The sequence below is a fragment of the Geotrypetes seraphini genome, chromosome 8 (genome assembly GCF_902459505.1).
Source record: "Geotrypetes seraphini chromosome 8, aGeoSer1.1, whole genome shotgun sequence".
Classification (NCBI taxonomy): domain Eukaryota; kingdom Metazoa; phylum Chordata; class Amphibia; order Gymnophiona; family Dermophiidae; genus Geotrypetes; species Geotrypetes seraphini.
The window spans coordinates 22,517,173-22,539,083 of record NC_047091.1 but is presented as its reverse complement, the minus strand read 5'-3'; the positions used below and the strand labels follow the sequence as shown (position 1 = coordinate 22,539,083).

Below are 21,911 nucleotides of genomic sequence, written 5' to 3'. Positions count from 1 at the left end.
TGAGTCCTACTCCAATAATTTTTCCTTATCTTCTGGTGTTCCACAAGGATCTATATTATCCCCTCTGCTATTTAATATCTTCTTATCCCCATTTATCACCATGTCCCAGTCATTGGGATTTACAACCTTTTCATATGCAGACGATATTCAACTACTACATCCTCTTAACCCAGAAAACATTGAAGAAATAAATACGATTACTAACAAATTAGAAAAAATGAAAACATGGTTAAACAACAACAAATTAGCTTTAAACACTCAAAAAACAAAAACCATGCTTTTTACTTGGAAGGGAGACATACTTCAAAAAATACCATTCAAACTTGACAATATTCCATTAGAATCAGTATCCAAATTGAAAATCCTCGGTGTAATAATCGATGTTGATTTATCCTTTCATGACCATATCAGCGCAATAGTTAAAACCTGTTTTTACAGATTACGGCTTCTACGCTCGATCTCTACTTTCTTGGAAACTAAATCTCTCAATATCTTAATTCACTCTCTCATCATTTCTAAACTGGACTATTGTAACGCGCTTCTTATTAACATAACCCAAAAAGAAAATAGACGTCTCCAAATTATCCAAAATACAGCAGTTAAATTAATATTTAATGCAAAGAAATTTGACCACGTTTCACCTTTACTAATTAAATTACACTGGCTGCCCATAACCCATCGAATTACCTTTAAAATATTATTTTTAGTCTATAAAACATTAAGCACCAATGAACCTCAATTTATCTCAAAAATGATTGTCCCACATAATTCTGCTCGTTCTCTAAGATCTTCTTCATCTAATTTGCTTTCAGTCCCATCACTAAGAATCATAGGTACTAGACGCAATGACATTTTTTCAGTAAAAGCTCCCACACTATGGAATGCCCTCCCAAATTTTATTAAAAATGAAACTGACCTTGCAGTATTTAAGAAAAACTTGAAAACATATTTATTCCAGGACGCTTTTGACCTATAAAACACCGTCCTTCTAGATTTCTGTATTCTTCTTTCTTTTTTCTCTTAACCCATTATTACCTAATTTGTTTTTATCCTTTGATGTCATACTCTAACAAATAATAAGATTGTAATTTCTCCCCTCCCTTCCCACCCTTTCTTGTTTGTCAATCTTCGTTTGTCCTAAAAATGAATTTGGTATATTAAACGTATGTCTGTCTTTTAAGTGACCTTGTAACCTAAATTGTATTACCACACTCTGATGGTTTTTTAACTGTACATCGCTTAGATATCTTGATAAGCGATTCATCAAATAAAGGTAAACTTGAAACTTGAAACTTGAATTGAGTCAGGACCACACAAAGATCCCAAACCACCGGAGGTGAGCGGAGGATGTACATTGAAGAGATCCCTCATAAAGCGGGAAACCGTCGGATGGACGGAGAGCAGCGTCCCATCAAGCGGCCGATGAAAGGCAGCAAAAGCACAGAGGTGGGCTCGAATAGATGTCGATTTGAGACCAGACCGAGACAAGTGAAACAGATAAACCAGCACTGAAGGCAAGGAGGCAGAGAGCGGATCCATGCGGTGCTCAGCACACCACTCAGCAAATCAGGACCATTTCTGGGAATAGCATTGCCGAGTGGAGATCTTTCGAGAGGCCTCAAAAACACCCCCACCGACTTGAGAGAAACAGAAGGAGGGAGGCACGTTGCGAGGAACTAAGCTGATAAGTGTAGAGACTGCAGATTGGAATGCAACAGAAACCTCAACACTGAGACAGCAGAGAAGGGAGCATAGGTAGGAACAGAGGCTCCCTGACATGCTGGAGGAGCAGGGAGAACCACAGCTGCCAGGGCCACAGAGGAGCCATCAAGATCATGGTGGCGCAGACCGACAGGAGGTGTATCAAAGACCTGAGAATCAGAGTAAAGGGAGGGAACACATAGAGGAACCTGCCCATCCAATCGAGAAGGAAAGCATCCACCTCGATGCGAACCCGGGAGAACATCCTCGAGCAATATCGAGGCAACCAGTGAGTGAGGGGCAAAGCGAACAGAACTACCTGTGGGGTTCCCCACCAAACAACCACATGCCGCAGAGTCTGAGAATGGAGCGACCATTCATGCGGCCGAAAAGGGCGACTCAACGTGTCCACCAGACAATGCTGCTCGCCCCGGAAATACACCGCCCAAAGAAAGAAGTAGTGGTGTAACTCCCCCTCCAATGACGAAGGGCTTCCCTGCAAAGTAACAGGGAACCTGTACACCCTGGCTTGGTCACAGAATACATCGCCACCGGGATGTCGGGACGCACCAGGACACCGCAATCCAGCAACCAATAATGAAAATCCACCACGGCATTGTAAATGGCCCGGAGCTTCAGCAGATTGATGCGGCTGCGACGGTCCGCACCCGACCAAAGACCCCGAGTCTGAAGGCCGTCGTGTTGCGCCCCTAAGCCGATGCCGAGGAGTCCATCGGCAGAACCTTCTGATGTGGGGATACGAAGAGGTGGCCCACCAACGAAACCAGCGCACCACAAGAGCGCTGGGAAGCGGGATCCCGATCCTGCCATCACTGAGATGCTCGGGTCCAGCGGGGAACACGAAGAGGAAACCAGGCGAACATCGGGACATGAACCGTGGAGAACCATGATCCCAAAGCTTCAGCTCGGCTGAGGCCGAAGACCGCTGAGACACCAGCTGACTCAGGCGCAGACAGGCGGCCTGCCCAGGCAGAGGCAGAAAAGACTGGAGGCGGACCGAGGACAGAGGGACCATCGTCCGGTATAAACAAACAAGGCCCTCCCCCTGAGGCTGAGACTAGAAGGAGCGCAGACAAACTGGGTCCAGGTCCGCCCCGACGGACTCCCGAGACTGGGGCAGACAGAGTCTGAACCGCTCCTAGACTAGAAACTAGTGCAGGTCACGAAGGGCCAGGACCAGACGCAGATGGGAGGATGGGAACGCCCAACCGACAGAGGCGAGGCTATACTCCCAGTGCTTAGACACGGTGACACCCCTCCCGAAGGGAGGGGAGGAATCCCCAGAAAGATAGCAGCCCGGAGGCTATGCGAGAATAGTCAAAAAGACGGCAAGGAGTCGCCGAAGCCGGCGGCTGGACCATAACCCGGCGCTGCTGCAGCTATTGCGGCTGCTGCGAAGGAGGCCGAGATAACACAAGAAAGGTATCCGGAGGGCCCTTCGGGAGAAGGAGTCCAAACCACCAAGGCAGAAGGGATTCAGCTGAAGGCGTCCCGATAGGCGAAGTATCGGTCGCGTTCTGAAAGGCGGTTAGTGGCCTCCGCAAGAGAGGCCTCAAGAAACGCAGTACTCACGCAAGTAAAAGTGGCGAGACGATCCTGGAGGTTTGGATCCTCAGCCACACTCTGCGCCAAGCGAGATGACGCATGGCGGGAGCAATAGAGCCGGAGCAAGAAGAGAGTCTCCTCCAGGAAACCAAACTCCGCACTACAAGAATCCGTCACAGCTGCCCGGAATGAACCGAAGAGAAAACGGGGAACCCTCTCAAATAGGAGCCGGAGACGCCAAGGCACAGAGCCACAGACGAAGTCGAGGCACGAAGCCCCCGTCGAAACCGGGTAGCAAACCCGCAGTCGACGCCAAGGCCCAAAGCCTCAGCCGATGCCGAGGTATAAAGCCCCTAGCGACGTTGCGGCACCAAGCCACAGTCGACTTCGAGGCACAAGGCCACAGTCAACCAAAGGGCACAAAGCCCCAAGCGACGTCAAGTCACAAAGCTCCAGTCAACGGCGAGGCACAGAGCTCCAGCCAACGATGAGGCCCCCAGCCTCAGTCGACGTCGAAGCACAAGCATCAGGCGACGCGGAGCACACAGCTCAGCCGACGTCGAAGGTACAAAGCATCCGTCGACGTCGAGGCAGAAAGTCGAGGCACAAAGCCTCAGTCGAGGCACAAAGCCCCAGTCGACGTCGAGGCACAAAGCCCCAGTCGACGTCGAGGCACAAAGCCCCAGTCGACGTCGAGGCACGAAGCCTCAGGCGACGTCGAGGCACAAAACCTCAGGGACGTCGAGGCACGAAGCCCCAGGAGACGTCGAGGCACGAAGCCTCAGTCGACGTACGAAGCCTCAGTCGACGTCGAGGCACACCGAAGTCCGTCGAGGTTCAGAAGTCAGCACCGTACCAATGAAACTGGTAATAAAGGTGCAGCAGTACGCTCCATAAAGGGCAACCTCGAGATGAGTATTCCCATGAAAGGAGGCACACATCGAAGGTCTCGTAGAGGCGGGCACGATTGCACTCGATGCCTGGAATGCCTGAGACTCAGCCGGTGGCGTTACCAAGGTAACGCACCTAGAAGAAAGAAAGAAAGAAAAACTTACCGGGGATCGAAGCTACTCAGTCCGATTCCAACGAAGGAAAAAGGGTCCCGGCCATTCTGCTCATACGAGGTGAGCCCAGAGAGAGGCCAGGGAAGAAGAAAATACAGCTGCAGCAAAATGAGGCCTAGCAGCATGGCTGAGGCCCAAGAAGGGCCTGCTGATGGAACCAGCAGAAACACAATAAAAAGTCCTTTTTTTTTTTTTTTTTTGAAACAAAGAAAATACACGATCAATTAACAAACGCACAGCGATTCCCTAACAAAATAAAGAAGCCGCGGTGCCAGAAAGGCACTTAGAAGAACGCAGAGAAGAGAGACAGGGCTTTATCCCAGGACAAGCAGGCAGCATATTCTCACATGTGGGTGACGTCATCCACGGAGCCCTGATGCGGACAGCTTTTCAAGCAAACTTGATTGAAGATTTCAAGTTTGCTAGTGCTGCACCCACGCATGTGTGTGCCTTCCTGATCCACTAGAGGGCACATCCCCTCCTCATGGTCTTCAATTCTTAGTTTTCCGCGGAGCCAGAAAGCCCTGTCTCTCTTGCGTTCTTATAAGTGCCTTTCTAGCACCGCAGCTTCTTTATTTTGTTAGGGAGTCGCTGTGCATTTGTTGATTGATCGTGTATTTCTTTGTTTCAAAAAAAAAAAAAAAAAAAAAAAAGGATTTTTTATTGTGTTTCTGCTGGTTCCACCGGCAGGCCCTTCTTGGGCCTCAGCCATGCGGCTAGGCCTCATTTGGCTGCAGCTGTATTTTCTTCTTCCCTGGCCTCTCTCTGGGCTCACCTCGTGTGAGCAGGATGGCCGGGACCCTTTTTCCTTCGTTGGAATCGGACTGAGTAGCTTCGATCTCCGGAAAGTCTTCTTTCTTTCTTTCTGTTCTTCTAGCTGCGTTACCTCGGTAATGCCACCGGCTGAGTCTCAGGCATTCCAGGCATTGAGTGCAGTCATGCCCGCCTCTCTGAGACCTTCGAAGCGTGCCTCCTTTCATGGGAATACTCATCTCGAGGTTGCCCTTTATGGAGTGCACTGCTGCACCTTTATTACCAGTTTCATTGGTACGGTGCCGACTTCTGAACCTCGATGTGCCTCGACGTCGACTGGGGCTTGGTGCCTCGACGTCGACTGCGGCTTGGTGCCTCACCGCCGCCTGAGGCCCTGTGCCTCGATGTAGGAGGCGGCTTGGTGCCTTGACGTCGTCTAAGGCTTTGTGCTTCGACTTTCTGCCTCGATGTCGACTGGGGCTTGGTGTCTCGATGTCGACTGAGGCTGGATGTCTCGACGTCGACTGAGGCTGGGTGTCTCGACGTCGACGGATGCTTTGTACCTTCGACGTCGGCTGCAGCCGTGTGCTCCGCGTCACTTGACGCTTGTGCTTCGGCGGCGCCTGAGGCTTGTGCCTCGACGTCGACTGAGGCTGGGGGCCTCATTGTCGGCTGGAGATCTGTGCCTCGTCGTTACCGAGGCTTCGTGTCTCGCCGTCGACTGGAGCTTTGTGACTTGACGTCGCTTGGGGCTTTGCCCTTTGGTTGGCGGTGGCCTTGTGTCTCGATGTCGACTGTGGCTTGGTGCCGCAACGTCGCTGGGGGCTTTATATCTCGGCAGCGGCTGAGGCTTTGGGCCTCGGCGTCGACTGCGGGTTTGCGCCCCGTTATCGACGGGGGCTTAGTGTCTCGACGTCGTCTGGGGCTTTGTGCCTCGGCGTCTCCGGCTCCTGTTTGAAAGGGTTCCCCGCTTTCTCTTCGGTTCATTCCGGGCAGCCGTGACGGAATCTTGTAGTATGGAGTTTGGTTGCCTGGAGGAGACTCTCTCCCTGCTCCAGCTCTATTGCTCCTGCCATGCGTTATCTCGCTTGGCGCAGAGTGTGGCTGAGGATCCGAACCTCCAGGATCATCTCGCCACTTTTACTTGCGTGAGTTCTGCGCTTGAGGCCTCTCTTGCGGTGGCTACTAATCGCCTCTCAGAACGCGACCGGTCCTTCGCCTATCGGGACGCCTTCAGCTGAATCCCGTCTGCCTTGGTGGTTTGTACTCCTTCTCCGGAGGGGCCCTCCGGATAACTTTCTTGTGTTCTCGGCCTCCTTCGCAGCAGCCACAATAGCTGCAGCAGCGCCGGGTTATGGTCCAGTCGCCGGCTTTGGCGACTCCTGGCCATCTTTTTGACTATTCTCGCATAGCCTCCGGGCTGCTCTCCTTCTGGGATTCCTCCCCTCCCTTCGGGAGGGGTGTCTCCGTGTCTACGCACCGGGAGTATAGCCTCACTTCTGTCGGTTGGGCATTCCCATCCTCCCATCTGCGTCTGGTCCAGGCTCTTCGTGACCTGCACTAGTTCTAGTCCGGGAGTGGTTCAGACTCTGCCCGCCCCAGTCTCGGGAGTCCGTCGGGGCGGACCTGGACCCAGTTTGTCTGCGCTCCTTCTTGTCTCGGCCTCAGGGGGTGGCCCTTGTTTATTTATGCCGGAAGGTGGCCCCTCTGTCCTTGGTCCGCCTCCGGTCTTTTCTGCCTCGGCAGGCCGCCTGTCTGCGCTTGAGTCAGCTGGTGTCTCCGCAGTCTTCGGCCTCGGCCGAGCTGATGCTGATCCTTTTGGGATCATGGGTCTCCACGGTTCATGTCCCGATGTTCGCCTGGTTTCATCTTCGTGTTCCCTGCTGGACCTGAGCATCTCAGTGGTGGCAGGATCGGGATCCCGCTTCCAAGCACATTGTGGTGCTTCCCTCCTTGACACGCTTGTTTCGTTGGTGTGTCACCTCTTCGTATCCTTGCATCAGAAGGTTCTGCCGATGGACTCCTCGGCATAGGCTTAGGGGTGTGCCTCGACGGCCTTCGGACTCAGGGTCTTTGGTCGGGTGCGGGCCGTCGCAGCCGCATCAATCTGCTGGAGCTCCGGGCCATTTATAATGCCGGGGTGGATTTTCGTTATTGGTTGCAAGATTGCAGGGTCCTGGTGCGTCCCGACATCCCGGTGGCGATGTATTCTGTGACCAAGCCAGGGTGTACAGGTTCCCTGTTACTTTGCAGGGGAGCCCTTCGTCATTGGCAGAGGGCGTTACACCACTACTTATTTCTTTGGGCGGTGTATTTCCGGGGCGAGCAGCATTGTCTGGTGGACATGTTGAGTCGCCCTTCTCGGCCGCATGAATGGTCGCTCCATTCTCAGACTCTGCGGCATGTGGTTGTTTGGTGGGGAACCCCACAGGTAGTTCTGTTCGCTTCGCCCCTCACTCTCTGGTTGCCTCAATATTGCTCGAGGATGTTCTCCCGGGTTCGCATCGAGGTGGATGCTTTCCTTCTCGATTGGATGGGCAGGTTCCTCTATGCGTTCCCTCCCTTTACTCTGATTCTCAGATCTTTGATGCACCTCCTGTCGGGCTGCGCCACCATGATCTTGCTGGCTTCTCTGTGGCCCTGACAGCTGTGGTTCTCCCTGCTCCTTCAGCGTGTCAGGGAGCCTCTGCTTCTACCTATGTTCCCTTCTCTGCTGTCTCAAGTGTTGAGGTTTCTGTTGCCTCCCAATCTGCAGTCTCTACACTTATCAGCTTGGTTCCTCGCAACGTGCCTCCCTCCTTCTGTTTCTCTCAGTCGGTGGGGATATTCTCGAGGCTTCTCGTATGGGCTCCACTCGGCAATGCTTTTCCCAGAAATGCTCCTGATTTGCTGCGTGGTGTGCTGAGCACTGCATGGATCCACTCTCTGCCTCCTTCCCTTCAGTGCTGGATTTTCTGTTCCACTTGTCTCGGTCTGGTCTCAAATCGACATCTATCCGAGTCCACCTCTGTGCGATTGCTGCCTTTCCTTGGCCGCTGGATGGGAAGCTGCTCTCCGTCCATCCGACGGTTTCCCGCTTTCTGAAGGGTCTCTTCAATGTTCATCCTCCGCTCAAGCCCCCTCCGGTGGTTTGGGATCTTAGGATGGTCCTGGCTCAATTGGTGAAACCTCCGTTTGAACCCATTGATAACGCTCTTTTGATCTGTTTCACCTGGCGGGTGGTATTCCTGGTTGGTCTCACGTCTGTTCGTAGAGTCCATGAGCTGCAACCTCTGGTTGCGGACCCGTCTTCTGCTGTATTTTATCAGGACGCAGTGGTCTTGCCCACTCATTACAAGTTCTTGCCCAAGAAGGTTTCGGACTTTCATCTCAATCGTTCCATTGTTCTTCCGGTCTTTTTTCCGAAGCCCCACTCTCATCCTGGCGTGGTGGCGCTTCATACGATTGACTGTAAAGAGGGCGTTGGCTTTTTATCTTCAACGTACTCAGTCTCATCAGACGGTTCCTCAATTGTTTTTGTCCTTCGACCCTACTCGGGTGGGACGCCCTGTTTCCCAGCACACCTCGTCCAACTGGTTGGCTGCTGGTTTGCTACGCTCAGGCTGGTCTCGCGCTGCATGGTCGAGTCCCGGGACATAGAGTCCGAGCGATGGCGGCTTCTGTAGCTTTCCTCAGGTCAACGCCTATCGAGGAGATTTGCAAGGCTGCCACTTGGTCTTCGGTTCATTCTTTCACCTCCCACTACTGTCTGGATACTCTGTCCAGGAGCGACGGCCGGTTTGGCCAGTCAGTTTTACGTAATCTGTTTTCTTGAATTGCCAACTTCCCTCCGTCCCTTTTTGGTTAGCTTGGAGGTCACCCACATGTGAGAATATGCTGCCTGCTTGTCCTGGGATAAAGCAGTTACTTACCGTAACAGGTGTTATCCAGGGACAGCAGGCAGATATTCTCACAACCCGCCCGCCTCCCCAAGGTTGGCTTCTTTGCTAGCTATCTAAACTGAAGACCATGAGGAGGGGATGCGCCCTCTAGTGGATCAGGAAGGCACACACATGCGTGGTGCAGCACTACCAAACTTGAAATCTTCAATCAAGTTTGCTTGAAAAGCTGTCCGCGTCGGGGCTCCGTGGATGACGTCACCCACATGTGAGAATATGCTGCCTGCTTGTCCTGGGATAAAAATGAAGTTCCCCACAGGGCCCGTCTGCTGGCTGGAAGATACTTCAGCTTGTAAGGAGAAAAACCGAGGCAGAAAAAGGCAGGCAAATCAAACAGTCTATACTGAGAGGGCTGGTCGTAAAGCAGTTACTTACCGTTAACAGGTGTTATCCAGAGACAGCAGGCAGATATTCTCACATATGGGTCATGTCAACCATGCAGCCCTGATGCAGACAACTTCACAAGCAGACTTGCTTGAAGAACTTTTGAAAGTTCACGACTGCTGCATCGCGCATGCATGAGTGCGTGGATGGGCTGTGAGAATATCTGCCTGCTGTCCCTGGATAACACCTGTTACAGTAAGTAACTGTGCTTTATCCCAAGACAAGCAGGCAGCATATGCTCACATATGGGTGACCTCCAAGCTAACCAGAATGGAATGGTGGGAATGTTGGCAATTCAGGAGAATAAATTTTGTAATACTGCCTGGCCAAAGTGGCCATCCCGTCTGAAAAAAGAAACTAGACAATAATGAGAGGTGAATGTATGAATCGAGGACCAAGTGGCAGCTTTGCAGATTTCCTCAATAGGACCCTCTAGATGCAGTCCAGCCTGAGCATAGCAGAATGAGATTCAAGCAGCCAACCAGTTGTAGATGGTTCTCTTGGAAACTGGATGTCCCAACTTGTTTGGATCGAAAGACACAAAAAGTTGAGAAGATCTCTGTGGCTTAGTCCTTTGCAAGTAGAAAGCCAAAGCATGCTTGAAGTCCAGAATATGGAGAGCTGTTTCTCCAGGAAGAGAATGAGGCTTTAGAAAACATATTGGAAGTACAATGGATTGATTGAGACGAAATTCTAAAACAACTTTTGGTAAGAATTTAGGATGAGTATGGAGAACCACCTTGTCGTGATGCAATACTGTGAAAGGAGGGTCCGCTACTAAAGCTTGTAGCTCACTGACTCTGCGAGTAGACATGAGAAAGACCACTTTCCAAGTGAGATATTTCAGATGAGCCGAAGACATTGGTTCAAATGGAGGCTTCATCATCTTAGAAAGAACCACATTGAGATCCCAAAACACTGGAGGCAGTTTGAGAGATGGTTTGACATTAAAAAGTCCTTTCATAAACCTGGAAACTTCAGGATGAGCAAATAAAGGTTTCCCATCCAACAGCTGATGAAAAGCAGCAATTGCACTGAGATGGACTCGAATGGATGTTGATTTGAGGCCTGACTAAGATAAATGAAACAGGTAATCCAGAACTGAAGACAAGGAGGTAGGCTCCTTGTGATGAAGAGCGCACCAAACAGAAAACCTAGTCCATTTCTGGTTGTAACATTGCTTAGTGGTAGGCTTCCTGGAAGCCTCTAAAATGTCCTGAACAGATTGAGAGAACTGTAGATTGATAGTTACCAAGCTGTCAGGTGCAGACTGCAGGTTGGGATGAAGTTGAGAACCCTGACTCTGTAAGCAGAGATGGGAAAACTGGTAGAAGTAGTGGCTCCCTGCTGCTCAGTTGAAGTAGAAGGTAGAACCAAGGTTGTTTGAGCCTGCGAGGAGCTACTAGAATCATGGTGGCATGTTCGTGTTTGAGTTTGACGAGTGTCTTGGGAATTAGAGGGAATGGAGGAAACGCATACAGGAATTTGTTTGCCAATTCCAGGAGAAAAGAATCTGCCTCTATACGGTGAGGAGAGTAAATCCTGGAGCAAAACTGACACAGCTTGTTGTTGTGGGGAGATGCAAAGAGATCTATCTGAGGGGTTCCCCACTGAGAAAAAAATGTGATAAAGAGGAAGCTCAGGTTGGAATTGGGCAATTCTTCACAACATCTTTCTGAAAGCGGCCTACATTCAAGGAGACTTTTGAGAATAACACCTCTGATAAGATAGAGGAGGCCTATAACTCTTAGCAGTGGAAGGCTTCAGCTTAACTACAGAGGCAAATGATTTTTCATGCTCAGACAAGGTTCTGTAGCTGCCTCAATATTCATCAAACAGCTTAGTCCCCCGACATGGGATGTTAGCCAGCCGATCTTGAAGGTTTGGATCCATATCTATGATGCGAAACCAGGCTAGATGGCGCATGGTCACTGAGAACACCATCACTGTAGAGGACATTTCAAAAGCATCATATGCAGCCTGATTTGGGGAGATACTTGAAGAAAGTAGGCATAGCGTTGACCCAATACTCGAGATAAGATGTAAAGACAAAATTACAGTGTAAAATTCTATTTGTCAGCATATACAGCCGACGGCCAAACTTGTCCATGGTCCTGCCCTCTCGGCCAGGAGGGACAGTGGCATAAACTTTGGCAGGATTAGTTATTTTTAAAGGAGACTCCATGTGAAGAGATTGATGGGATAAGTTGAGAGTTCTCAAATCCCTTACAATGGACCATCTTATATTGAGATTCCAGCTTTGCTGGCACAGCAGGAATGGAGTATAGTGTATCCATTCATGGGTAATTTGAGAGAATCCCTAGGAGGATTAGGCATACCCAACTCATTGGCATCACATCTAGGACACTGTGCTACCGGGATACAAGCTATACCGCAGACAGAGTGGCCCAAAATGATGGGGGCATTGCCCTATACGTCAAAGAGGGAATTGAGTCTACCGGAGACAACACAAGAATAAGTTAGTCTCTATGGGTCAAAATTCCGGGAACAAATGGAATGGAAACGAAGACTGGCATTACTACCGACCCCCAGGGCAGTCCAAAGAAATTGATGGAAAAATGACGGACGAGATTAAACATAACTGCAAGGGAGGCAACAGTTATCATGGGTGACTTCAATTATCCGGGGATAGACTGGAACCTACTAAGCACCTCCGTCAGCGGTAGGGAGACCAAGTTCCTGGATGCTGTAGGCGATTGCTTCCTGGAACAACTTGTCAAGGAGAATACGAGATGAAATACAATTCTGGACTTAATTCTAAATGGACTACGAGGACTGGCACAAGGTGCAGAAGCAGATCACAATATGATCCGATTAGACCTGGACACAGGGGTGAAACATCGATCCAGAACGACGGGCACGGCACTGAACACACATTAAAAACTCTCCCACATTGAACAGCGATAATTACAGACTTCAGGGTTTCCCATGAGAAAAGACTGAACCCGAAGAATCCAGTTGACACCTTTCAGAATGGGCTGATACGACCCCTCCTTCTTGGGTATCACAAAGTAAATGGAATACCTTCCGCTACAAATCTCCTGGGAAGGCACTGGGACCACCACTCTGAGGTCCAGAAACTTTTGCAACATCTGATGAAATGCCCGCTTCTTCCAAGTTGCCTGACAAGAGAGGAAACTATCTGGTAAGGGCCAGTAAAACTAGAGAGCATAGCCATCCTGAATCAGATCTAGGACCCACGTATCCGTTGTGATTTTGGCCCACCCCCGTAAAACTCCCACAACTGGGCTCCCTCTGGAACCAGGTGAAGGACCCACAAAAGTCATTGGGCCAGATGGGCAGAGGAGCCACTAGAGTCCCGACTTCCCCCTTCCCTCCCCCCCAGCAGGATAAGGCCCTGGAAACACAGTTAAGAGCAGAGATAGAAGTGTAACCAGAGACTGGGAAAGGAGGATTAAAAAAATAAAATCGCCAAACAACTAAGGTAGAGAAAATGATTTTATTTTCAATAAAGTGATTGAAATGTATCAGTTTTAAGAATTTAATAATAATAATAACTTTATTTTTCTATACCGCCATAGTCAGGCGACTTCTAGGCGGTTCACATTGTAAGAAGGCTGGACAGTCAGCGAATGATAAGGAGCCTAAAATAGAAAAGTTACATAAACAAGGTACATACTAATTTAAGTTCCATGGGTAAAGGATACATGCTATGTACATTATGTGTATATAAAAAATGAATGGAAGAAATTGCACTACAATTAGTAATGGGGCAGGGTCTCAGTCGATATTTGTTAAGACTTAGGGGGTACTTGGCTTGAAGAAGTTGCGAAACACTGGCCTACAGTTTGAGCATATGTTATTTATCTGGCATTATATGCTTTATGAGCTTGAAAAAGCCAAGAGGCTCCTAGATCCAAAGAATCCTGGGTGACTCCCCCCAGAAATCATTGGAAAACTGTGGTCTTATCTCCATCTGCTTACAAAACTTATGAAGTTCATTACCTTGACGCAAGAGATTTGCTTGATGTTCATGATACGCATCTTCCATTTCACTTTCCAATTTATCCTTGGCCTCTTTCATGTTCTTCTCCACCTGATCTCTCTGCTGTTTTTCCATTTCATCTAATGACTTCCATCTTTTGGAATACTCAAATTCAAAAGTGCCATGCTGAGCAAAGCGTGGCGGATGTTCTCTCTCCCTAGAAATGGAAACAGTAAGCTTGCTCAATATGTTCATTTGTGAAGAAATGGAATACTGAAAGACAGATTACTGTCTTCCAATTAGAGAGAAGACTGAATAGCTGGAAGTATTAACAAAAACCACAGTATAGAATCCTAGCGTCCTCCAGAAAATACAAGTATCAAAAGCATTTTGCTACCGCTCTCCTGGAGCCACCTTAAGTATTGGTCCACACAAAAACTAAAGGTTTCTTTTTTTGTTGTTTATAACCGAGGGGGGAGGGGAAGAATCAGGAGAAGGCTGCAGTACAAGACTCCTACAGAGTGGGTATGCCAAATAAAGTACTGTACAAAATAAAGGTGCACTATAACTGAAAATACATATTTCTTGTAATTTGGAAAACCAACTAAAACCTGCCAGCAAAACCCGTAACCCAGTAATGCACCATTTAATTTTTACACATAAAATCATGCTAAAACTACACTACTTGAATCCAAATACTAACACCCCCCCCAGCACTTACTTTTGATATAATGGATGTTTCTGAGCAAGTTTTTCTGGCAGGCCATCATCCTCATCAAACTGATCAAGAGGCTCCACAATAACTGGTCTTGGAGTTCTTAAAAAAAAAAAAGCCCACATACAAAATAAATTTGAGTGTCATGCATTAGTTTTCTTTTTTAAATTTCTTTATTCAGTTTTGCATATTATAAGTGTACCAGAAAAAGTCATATGATCTTATAAATACACACTTGATTTTCCTACATGTAACACTTTAAGTACAACATATCATTCTTATATTCATATTCTATAAGACCTTGATATACGAGTGCTTTGGATTATGAATGAGCATGCTTCTGGAATGAATTATGCTCGTAAACCAAGGTACCACTGTATATAAAACAGATCAATGCTTGCTTTTTTTAAAAAATTAAAACTAATGCATGATGAGTGTCATGCATTAGTTTTAATTTAAAAAAAAAAAGAAGCAAGCATTGGTCTGTTTTATATACAGTGGTACCTTGGTTTACGAGCATAATTCATTCCAGAAGCATGCTCATAAAACACAGTTACTTACCGTAACAGGTGTTATCCAGGGACAGCAGGCAGATATTCTCACTTGTTGGTGACGTCATCCACGGAGCCCCGACATGGACAGCTTTTCAAGCAAACTTGTTTGAAGTTTCAAGCTTGCTATGCTGCACCACACATGTGCATGCCTTTTCCCTCCACTAGAGGGCGCATCCCCACCTCGTGGTCCTCAGTTCCATAGCTAGCAAAGAAGCCATCCCCGGGGAGGAGGGCGGGTTGTGAGAATATCTGCCTGCTGTCCCTGGATAACACCTGTTACGGTAAGTAACTGTGCTTTATCCCAGGACAAGCAGGCAGCATATTCTCACTTGTGGGTGACCTCCAAGCCAACCAAAAAAGGGCAGGTGGGAGGATGGCAATTTAAGAAAATAGGTTACGCAAAACCGACTGGCCAAAGCGGCCGTCGCTCCTGGACAAAGTATCCAGACAGTAGTGGGAGGTGAAAGTATGAACCGAAGACCAAGTGGCAGCCTTGCAAATGTCCTCAACCGGTGTAGACCGGAGGAAAGCAACAGAAGCTGCCATAGCCCGGACCTTATGCCCCGTGACTCGACCATGGAGCGTGAGACCAGCCTGAGCGTAGCAAAAAGAAATACAAGCAGCCAACCAGTTGGACAAGGTGCGCTTGGAAACAGGATGTCCTAACCGATTAGGGTCGAAGGACAAAAACAATTGAGGAACCTTCCGATGAGACTGAGTGCGTTGAAGATAAAAAGCCAACGCCCTCTTACAGTCAAGCATGTGAAGCGCCACCTCGCCAGGATGAGAGTGGGGCTTCGGAAAAAACACCGGAAGAACAATGGACTGATTGAGGTGGAAATCAGACACAACCTTAGGCAAAAATTTAGGATGGGTGCGGAGAACCACCTTGTCATGATGGAACACAGTAAAAGGCGGGTCCGCAACCAATGCCTGCAGCTCACTAATCCGCTGAGCGGAAGTGAGCGCAAGCAGAAAGATCACCTTCCAAGTGAGAAACTTGAGATGAGATTTGTCCATAGGCTCAAACGGAGGTTTCATAAGTTGAGCCAGTACCACATTAAGACCCCAAACCACAGGAGGAGGCTTTAGAGGAGGATGGACGTTCAAAAGACCCCTCATGAAATGAGTAGAGGATGAAGGGAGAGGGACCTACCCTCAAGGTGCCGATGAAAAGCAGCAATTGCACTGAGATGCACCCGAATAGAAGTGGTCTTCAGACCGGACTAAGATAAATGAAGCAAATATTCCAGGACCGAAGCCACCGGAACCGAGCTCGGGTCCAGATGATGAGGAACACCAGGACGAAAATCTGGTCCATTTCTGAGAATAGCAAAGTCGAGTCGAGACCTTGCGTGAAGCTTCCAAAACCTCCCTGACAGAGTGAGAAACAGGAACCGAAGTCAGGGGGAAAGGAACCAAGCCGTCAGATGTAATGACTGAAGATTGGGATGCAACAGCGAACCCAGACTCTGAGACAGCAGAGAGGGAAAAACAGGCAGAAGCAGAGGCTCCCTGACACTGAGTTGAAGGAGCAGGGAGAACCAGGGCTGACGAGGCCAACGAGGCGCAATGAGAATCAGATTGGCCCGTGCAGATTTGAGATGGACCAACGTCCTCAAGATCAGAGGGAAAGGAGGAAACGCATAAAGGAACCTCCCTCCCCAGTCGAGAAGAAAGGCATCCGCCTCTAGACGATCTGGAGAGTACATCCGAGAACAATAGAGAGGGAGTTTGTGATTCTCCGGAGAGGCAAACCGATCTACTTGAGGAGTCCCCCACCGGTCAAAGACTTGATGCAGGACCCGAGAGTGGAGCGACCACTCGTGCGGCTGGAGAAGGCGACTGAGTTTGTCCGCCAGACAGTTCCGCTCTCCTTGTATGTAAACTGCCCGAAGGAAGATGTTCTGAGAGACCGCCCACTCCCAGAGACGAAGGGCCTCCTGGCACAGAGACCAAGAGCCTGTCCCCCCTTGCTTGTTCACATAGTACATTGCCACCTGGTTGTCTGTCCGTACTAGGACTACCTGATCGTGCAGCAGGTGGCAGAAAGTCCGAGCAGCAAGAAAAATGGCGCGAAGCTCCAAGACATTGATGTGACAAAGACGGTCCTCCGCCGACCACAGTCCTTGAGTCCGCAGACCGTCGAGATGAGCCCCCCAAGCGTAGTCTGAAGAGTCCGTGGTTAGGACCTTGTGATGCGGAGGGGCAAGGAAGAGCAAACCCCTGGAAAGATTGGAAGAGTTGGTCCACCAACGGAGCGAGCGTTTCAAAGAGGGAGTCACCGTCACAGGGGTGGAGACCGGGTCCCAGTCCTGACGCCACTGTGAGGCCAACGTCCACTGAGGAAGCCTCAGATGCAAGCGGGCAAACGGCATGACATGAACTGTAGATGCCATGTGACCCAGCAGAATCATCAGGAGCTGCCCCGATACCGAGGGCAGCAGCGAGACCTGGCGACTCAGGCGGATAAGGGCCTCCAACCGCAGAGGAGGGAGGAACGAACGGAGGTGAACCGTGTCCAGCACGGCCCCGATGAACTGAAGAGATTGAGAAGGGCACAATTGAGACTTTGGGAACTTCACCTCGAACCCCAGACGCTGAAGGAAGATGATATCTGTCGGGTCGCTGAGATAACCCCCTCCCTGGACGGAGCCTTGATTAGCCAATCGTCCAGGTAGGGAAAAAACCTGCAGGCCCCGGGATCGCAGAGCTGCTGCGACTACCACCATGCACTTCATGAAGACTCGAGGGGACGAAGCCAATCCAAAGGGGAGGACCCGGTATTGAAGATGCAGCTTCCCCACCTGGAAACATAGAAACTTGCGGAAGGCGGGATGCACCGGAACATGGGTATAAGCCTTTTTCAGGTCGAGGAAGCATATCCAGTCCCCCTCGTCCAGTAGCGGGTACAGGACTGGTAGGGATAGCATACGGAACTTCTCCCGGACAAGGAACTTGTTGAGTCTCCGGAGGTCCAAAATGGGGCGCAGGTCCCCGGTCTTCTTCGGGACCATAAAATAGCGGGAGTAGAATCCCCTCCCCCGCTGAGCGTGGGTCACCTGCTCCACCGCCCGGAGACTCAACAAGGCCCTGGCCTCCAACAGGAGAAGGGGGAGCTGCGACCTGTTGGAAGGACACGCGCCGGGCGGACAGTCCGACGGGATTTCCCTGAAGTTGAGGGAATAACCCTCCGACACGACTCGGTGGACCCAAGCATCGGAGGTGATGAGAGTCCAAGAGGGATGAAATGCCCTCAACTGACCCCCGATGGGCAACGGGGTCGATGACAGTGCGGAGGGGGCCCGCCCCCATCCGCTCAAGGCGTCAAAAAGACGGGGCAGGCTTAGACACTCCTTGTGCCTGAGGCTTCTGCTGTGGCGCCCTGGACTGCTGAGGGGGTCTCCTCGGCGAGGGCCTGGAGAAAGCCAGCGTGGTCTTCTGTGGATAGTGCCTAGGCGGAGCTCGGTAAGGCTTAGGAGCAGACGACTTCGCCTTTGGACGCACTAGGGAGGCGAAGGAACGTTCGTGCTCCGAGAGGCATTTTGTATCCGCCTCCAGAGACTCATCAAAAAGCTCCGAGCCCACACATGGCAGATTGGCCAGGCGCTCCTGCAGGTTGGGATCCATGTCCACGATACGAAGCCACGCCAGGCGATGCATCGCAACCGCAAACGCTGAGACCCTAGAGGTCAGTTCAAAGGCGTCGTAGGTGGCGTGGAACATGTACAGGCGCAGCTGGGAAAGAGATTCCATCAGCTTCCCAAAATCGTCTCGATGGGATTCAGGCATGGACTTAACCATGTGACGAAGGTACGAGGTGAATGTGAAGGGGTAATTAAGTACCAGATTCGCCATCATGGAATTTTGGTACAAGCGCCATCCAAATTTATCCAACGTGCACCCCTCACGCCCAGGCGGAACCGCAGCGGACACTCGAGAAGGTTGGAACTTCTTGAGGGATGATTCGACCAGCAAAGACTGGTGGGACAATTGAGCCTTTTCAAACCCCTTACAAGGCACCATGCGGTATTTGGATTCCATCTTGGACGGGACAGCCATCACCGCATAGGGGGAATCCAAATTCTGCAAAAAAGCCTGCTGCAGAATCTTATTCAAGGGAAGGCGGGGAGACTCCCGAGGAGGCGAGGGCAAATCCTGCTCCGCCAAAAACTCCTTAGAATATTGCGAGCCCGCCAAGAGGTCCAGATCCAGGGCCTTCCCCATGTCCAGCACAAACCTCGAAAACGAGGAGGGGCACAGACCCGATCTTCACCAGGGGAAGGGGAGCGAGAGCCTCGGGCCGCCGAAAACGACGGGGACGCCTCGTGAGAGTAGCGGGGCTCACGACCAGTGCCAGCCTCAGACCCCCAGGAAACCGCACCGAGGGAATGCGCCGGGCTGGGAGACCTCCGAGGCCTCGAGGAGCCCCTCAGGGAAGACCTCGGGATACATGGCACAGAGATCTTCCACCGCCGCGGGGAGGAATCCCTTGAGCCCCGTGGCGAACCCCTCCTAGCAGGGGAGCAGAACAGCCTCGGATTAGACAGGCTGAGCTCCGAAACCCTAAGAGCCTCAACCTCCCGGGCCGGCGAGGAGCGTCCCCGCCGCCGAGGAGACCCACGAGGACGTTTGGACCTTCTGGAACGGCGCTTCGCCCGAGGCCGGCCCGAGGGCGAGGACCCGCGGGAGGCTCCCGACGAGGAGTCGGAGGAAGAAATCCTGCGAACACGGCGCACCTTGTCCCGAGGTCGAACACTACGCTCAGGCTGGCCCAGTGCAGAGACCGAGGCTTAAGGCTGGGGCCGAGGCAGGTGTCAACACCGGGGCCGAGGACGGCTGCAAATGGGCCAGGGCGGAGGACAACTCCGAGGAGATAAGCGCTCGGAGCATGTCCTGGAACACCGGAACGGCCATCATAGATGGCATGTCCGACGCCGTCGGGTACTCCGCAGAGGGCGACCTCAGCAGCGAGTATTCCCGAGGAGCACCCGACTTCGAGGTCCGGAGTGGGGCCGAGGACGACCCACCCGCCCCCGTCGAGGAACCCGAGGAGGGCTTCTTCATCGACCCTGGAGCTAAGGAAGGAAGCGGGGACTTACCCGGGGCCGAGGATGAAGGCTTCGAGGAGGAAGACATCCGAGGCGAGGTCGAGGGTATCGAGGCCGAGGTCAAAGCCGGGCCGATGCCGACATCGAGGCCTTCCCCGCCGCGGGTTCCACAATGAAAAGCTCCGCCATGCGAGCACGCCGGCGGCGGAGCGCCCGAGGTTGGAAGGTGGAACACCTAGGGCAGGAGTCCGTAGGGTGATCCGCACCCAAGCAGAGGAGGCACCACCGGTGGGGATCGGTGATCGATAGCAGCCGATCACACCGGGTGCACTTCTTGAAGCCCGACAGAGGCCGGGACATGAGCGAAAAACAAGGCCGCGAACGAACGAGGTCCCGCGGCCGCGGCAACCGGGAGCCCCCGGTGCCTCCACGAAAAAAAATTTTTTTCCCCCCCGACGATTTACGACTTCGCAGACGAAGGGAAAACAAAAAAAACGCACAGCGACTAAGTAAAACAACCCAGCCGCGGTGACAGAAGGCAAAAAGGCACGGAGCATAAACACGACAGGGCTTCTGGCTCCGCGGAAGAAACAGAACTGAGGACCACGAGGTGGGGATGCGCCCTCTAGTGGAGGGAGAAGGCATGCACATGCGTGGTGCAGCATAGCAAGCTTGAAACTTCAATCAAGTTTGCTTGAAAAGCTGTCCGCGTCGGGGCTCCGTGGATGACGTCACCCACAAGTGAGAATATGCTGCCTGCTTGTCCTGGGATAATCCAAACCACTCGTATATCAAAGCACATTTCCCCATAGAAAATAATGGCAATGCAGACGATTTGTTCCACAACCTGTACCTGTGTTGGGGTCCCCATACAGCTGCTGGTGGAGGAAGGAGTCCTCGGTACAGAGCAGGCAGCCAGAGAGGACGGTTGACGTGCTTGAAGGAGCGGGGAAGGGGTAGATGGGGATTGGCTTGTGCGGGTCGTCAGCCAGGTTTAGGTAGCAATCAGGAGGGGTGCTGGTCATAGCTAGCCGGGGACATGTTCATTGCTCTCTATGGAGGACTTTGGGGTTGGTCCACATCTTGCCGTAGCCGTCAAGCAAACACTCCTTAGGGTGGGCACGAAGGCAGAGTGCTGGTAGGGCACCACCCGCGGGTATGGGTAAGAGGGTATGGAGGCAAGGGAGCACTGCGAGGGAGTCTGACATGCAGCTCCTAATTGATGAGGCCCAACTTTAGTACAGGAAGAGGCGATCGGAGCATACCGTGAGCGATTTCCTTCACTTACCGGCGCTCTGGCTGCCCTCTCCTGCCTCCCCTTCGCAGCTGGAAAACGACTAGGACCGCAAACTCACAGGGGAGCACTGTATATTTTAAGATTTGTGCTTTTTTTTTAAAATTCTTTATTCATTTTTCCATCGTACAAGTACACAATATTACATCATATTAAACTTTTACATATCACTTGAAATTCATTCAATTATGATTTTACATATATAAATTTATTCCCTCCCCACCCACTCTTCCCACAAGTAATTTAATTCAAAATATATCTTTTTATGAAATGTTTCTTTCCCTGCATTTCATGGAGCAAGATTATCTTAATTTATGTAAAATTATAAATAAATAATAATTAATAAAAAAAGGTGTGGAGCTGTGGTAACAGAGGTTAACTTCAAGAGGAGCACTCTGCTAGTTTTTTTTAAATCTACATGTACAGGATATGTGGCTATATGCATGTAATGCATGTTCAGCAACTTGTGTCCAACATCATTATGTAACCAGAGGGGGAAAACCCTACCACACCAAGAGGCTTCAGCTGCAACTCTGATGGTTTGAGAGGGGGGTTGCTTTACACATTGCTTCTGCCTTGTTTTGAAGCTCCAGAGACCACAGCTGTACACTGCAGGATGTGTGCACAAGAGCTGTGCCTATTGTTCAGCCCTTGTGAATGCACAAGGCACGTTTCCTTTCCTTTAATCACCAATGCTCAACACTAACAGAATGCATATAACATGCATGCTGATAGTGTTGACCATCAATCAGTATTTTAGAATCACTGTAAAAGAAGTTTTTCTCAGTGCAGTGCTGGTATTCTGTGATCTGGGCCTTAGTGATCAAGTCTGATCCGTAAACTTATAACAGTGTGTACAAAGCATAAAATTCTTAACGTGCTATAGGATACAAAATTTAAGTTTCCCCAATACAAAGGCACCAC

General features: G+C 50.6%; 1 protein-coding gene across 2 annotated transcripts in view; it reads right to left on the bottom strand.

Moving 5' to 3' along the window:
* Nucleotides 1–21,911, bottom strand: part of SFPQ (splicing factor proline and glutamine rich) — a 126,226-nt gene that overhangs the window by 87,095 nt on the left and 17,220 nt on the right. For both annotated transcript variants that reach the window (XM_033954419.1, XM_033954418.1), the window contains exons 4-5: nt 14,095–14,190; nt 13,394–13,590 (exon numbers count right to left, since the gene is read on the bottom strand). In XM_033954419.1, the coding sequence (XP_033810310.1) occupies nt 13,394–13,590; nt 14,095–14,190 (293 nt within the window). The remainder of the gene's footprint in view (nt 1–13,393; nt 13,591–14,094; nt 14,191–21,911) is intronic.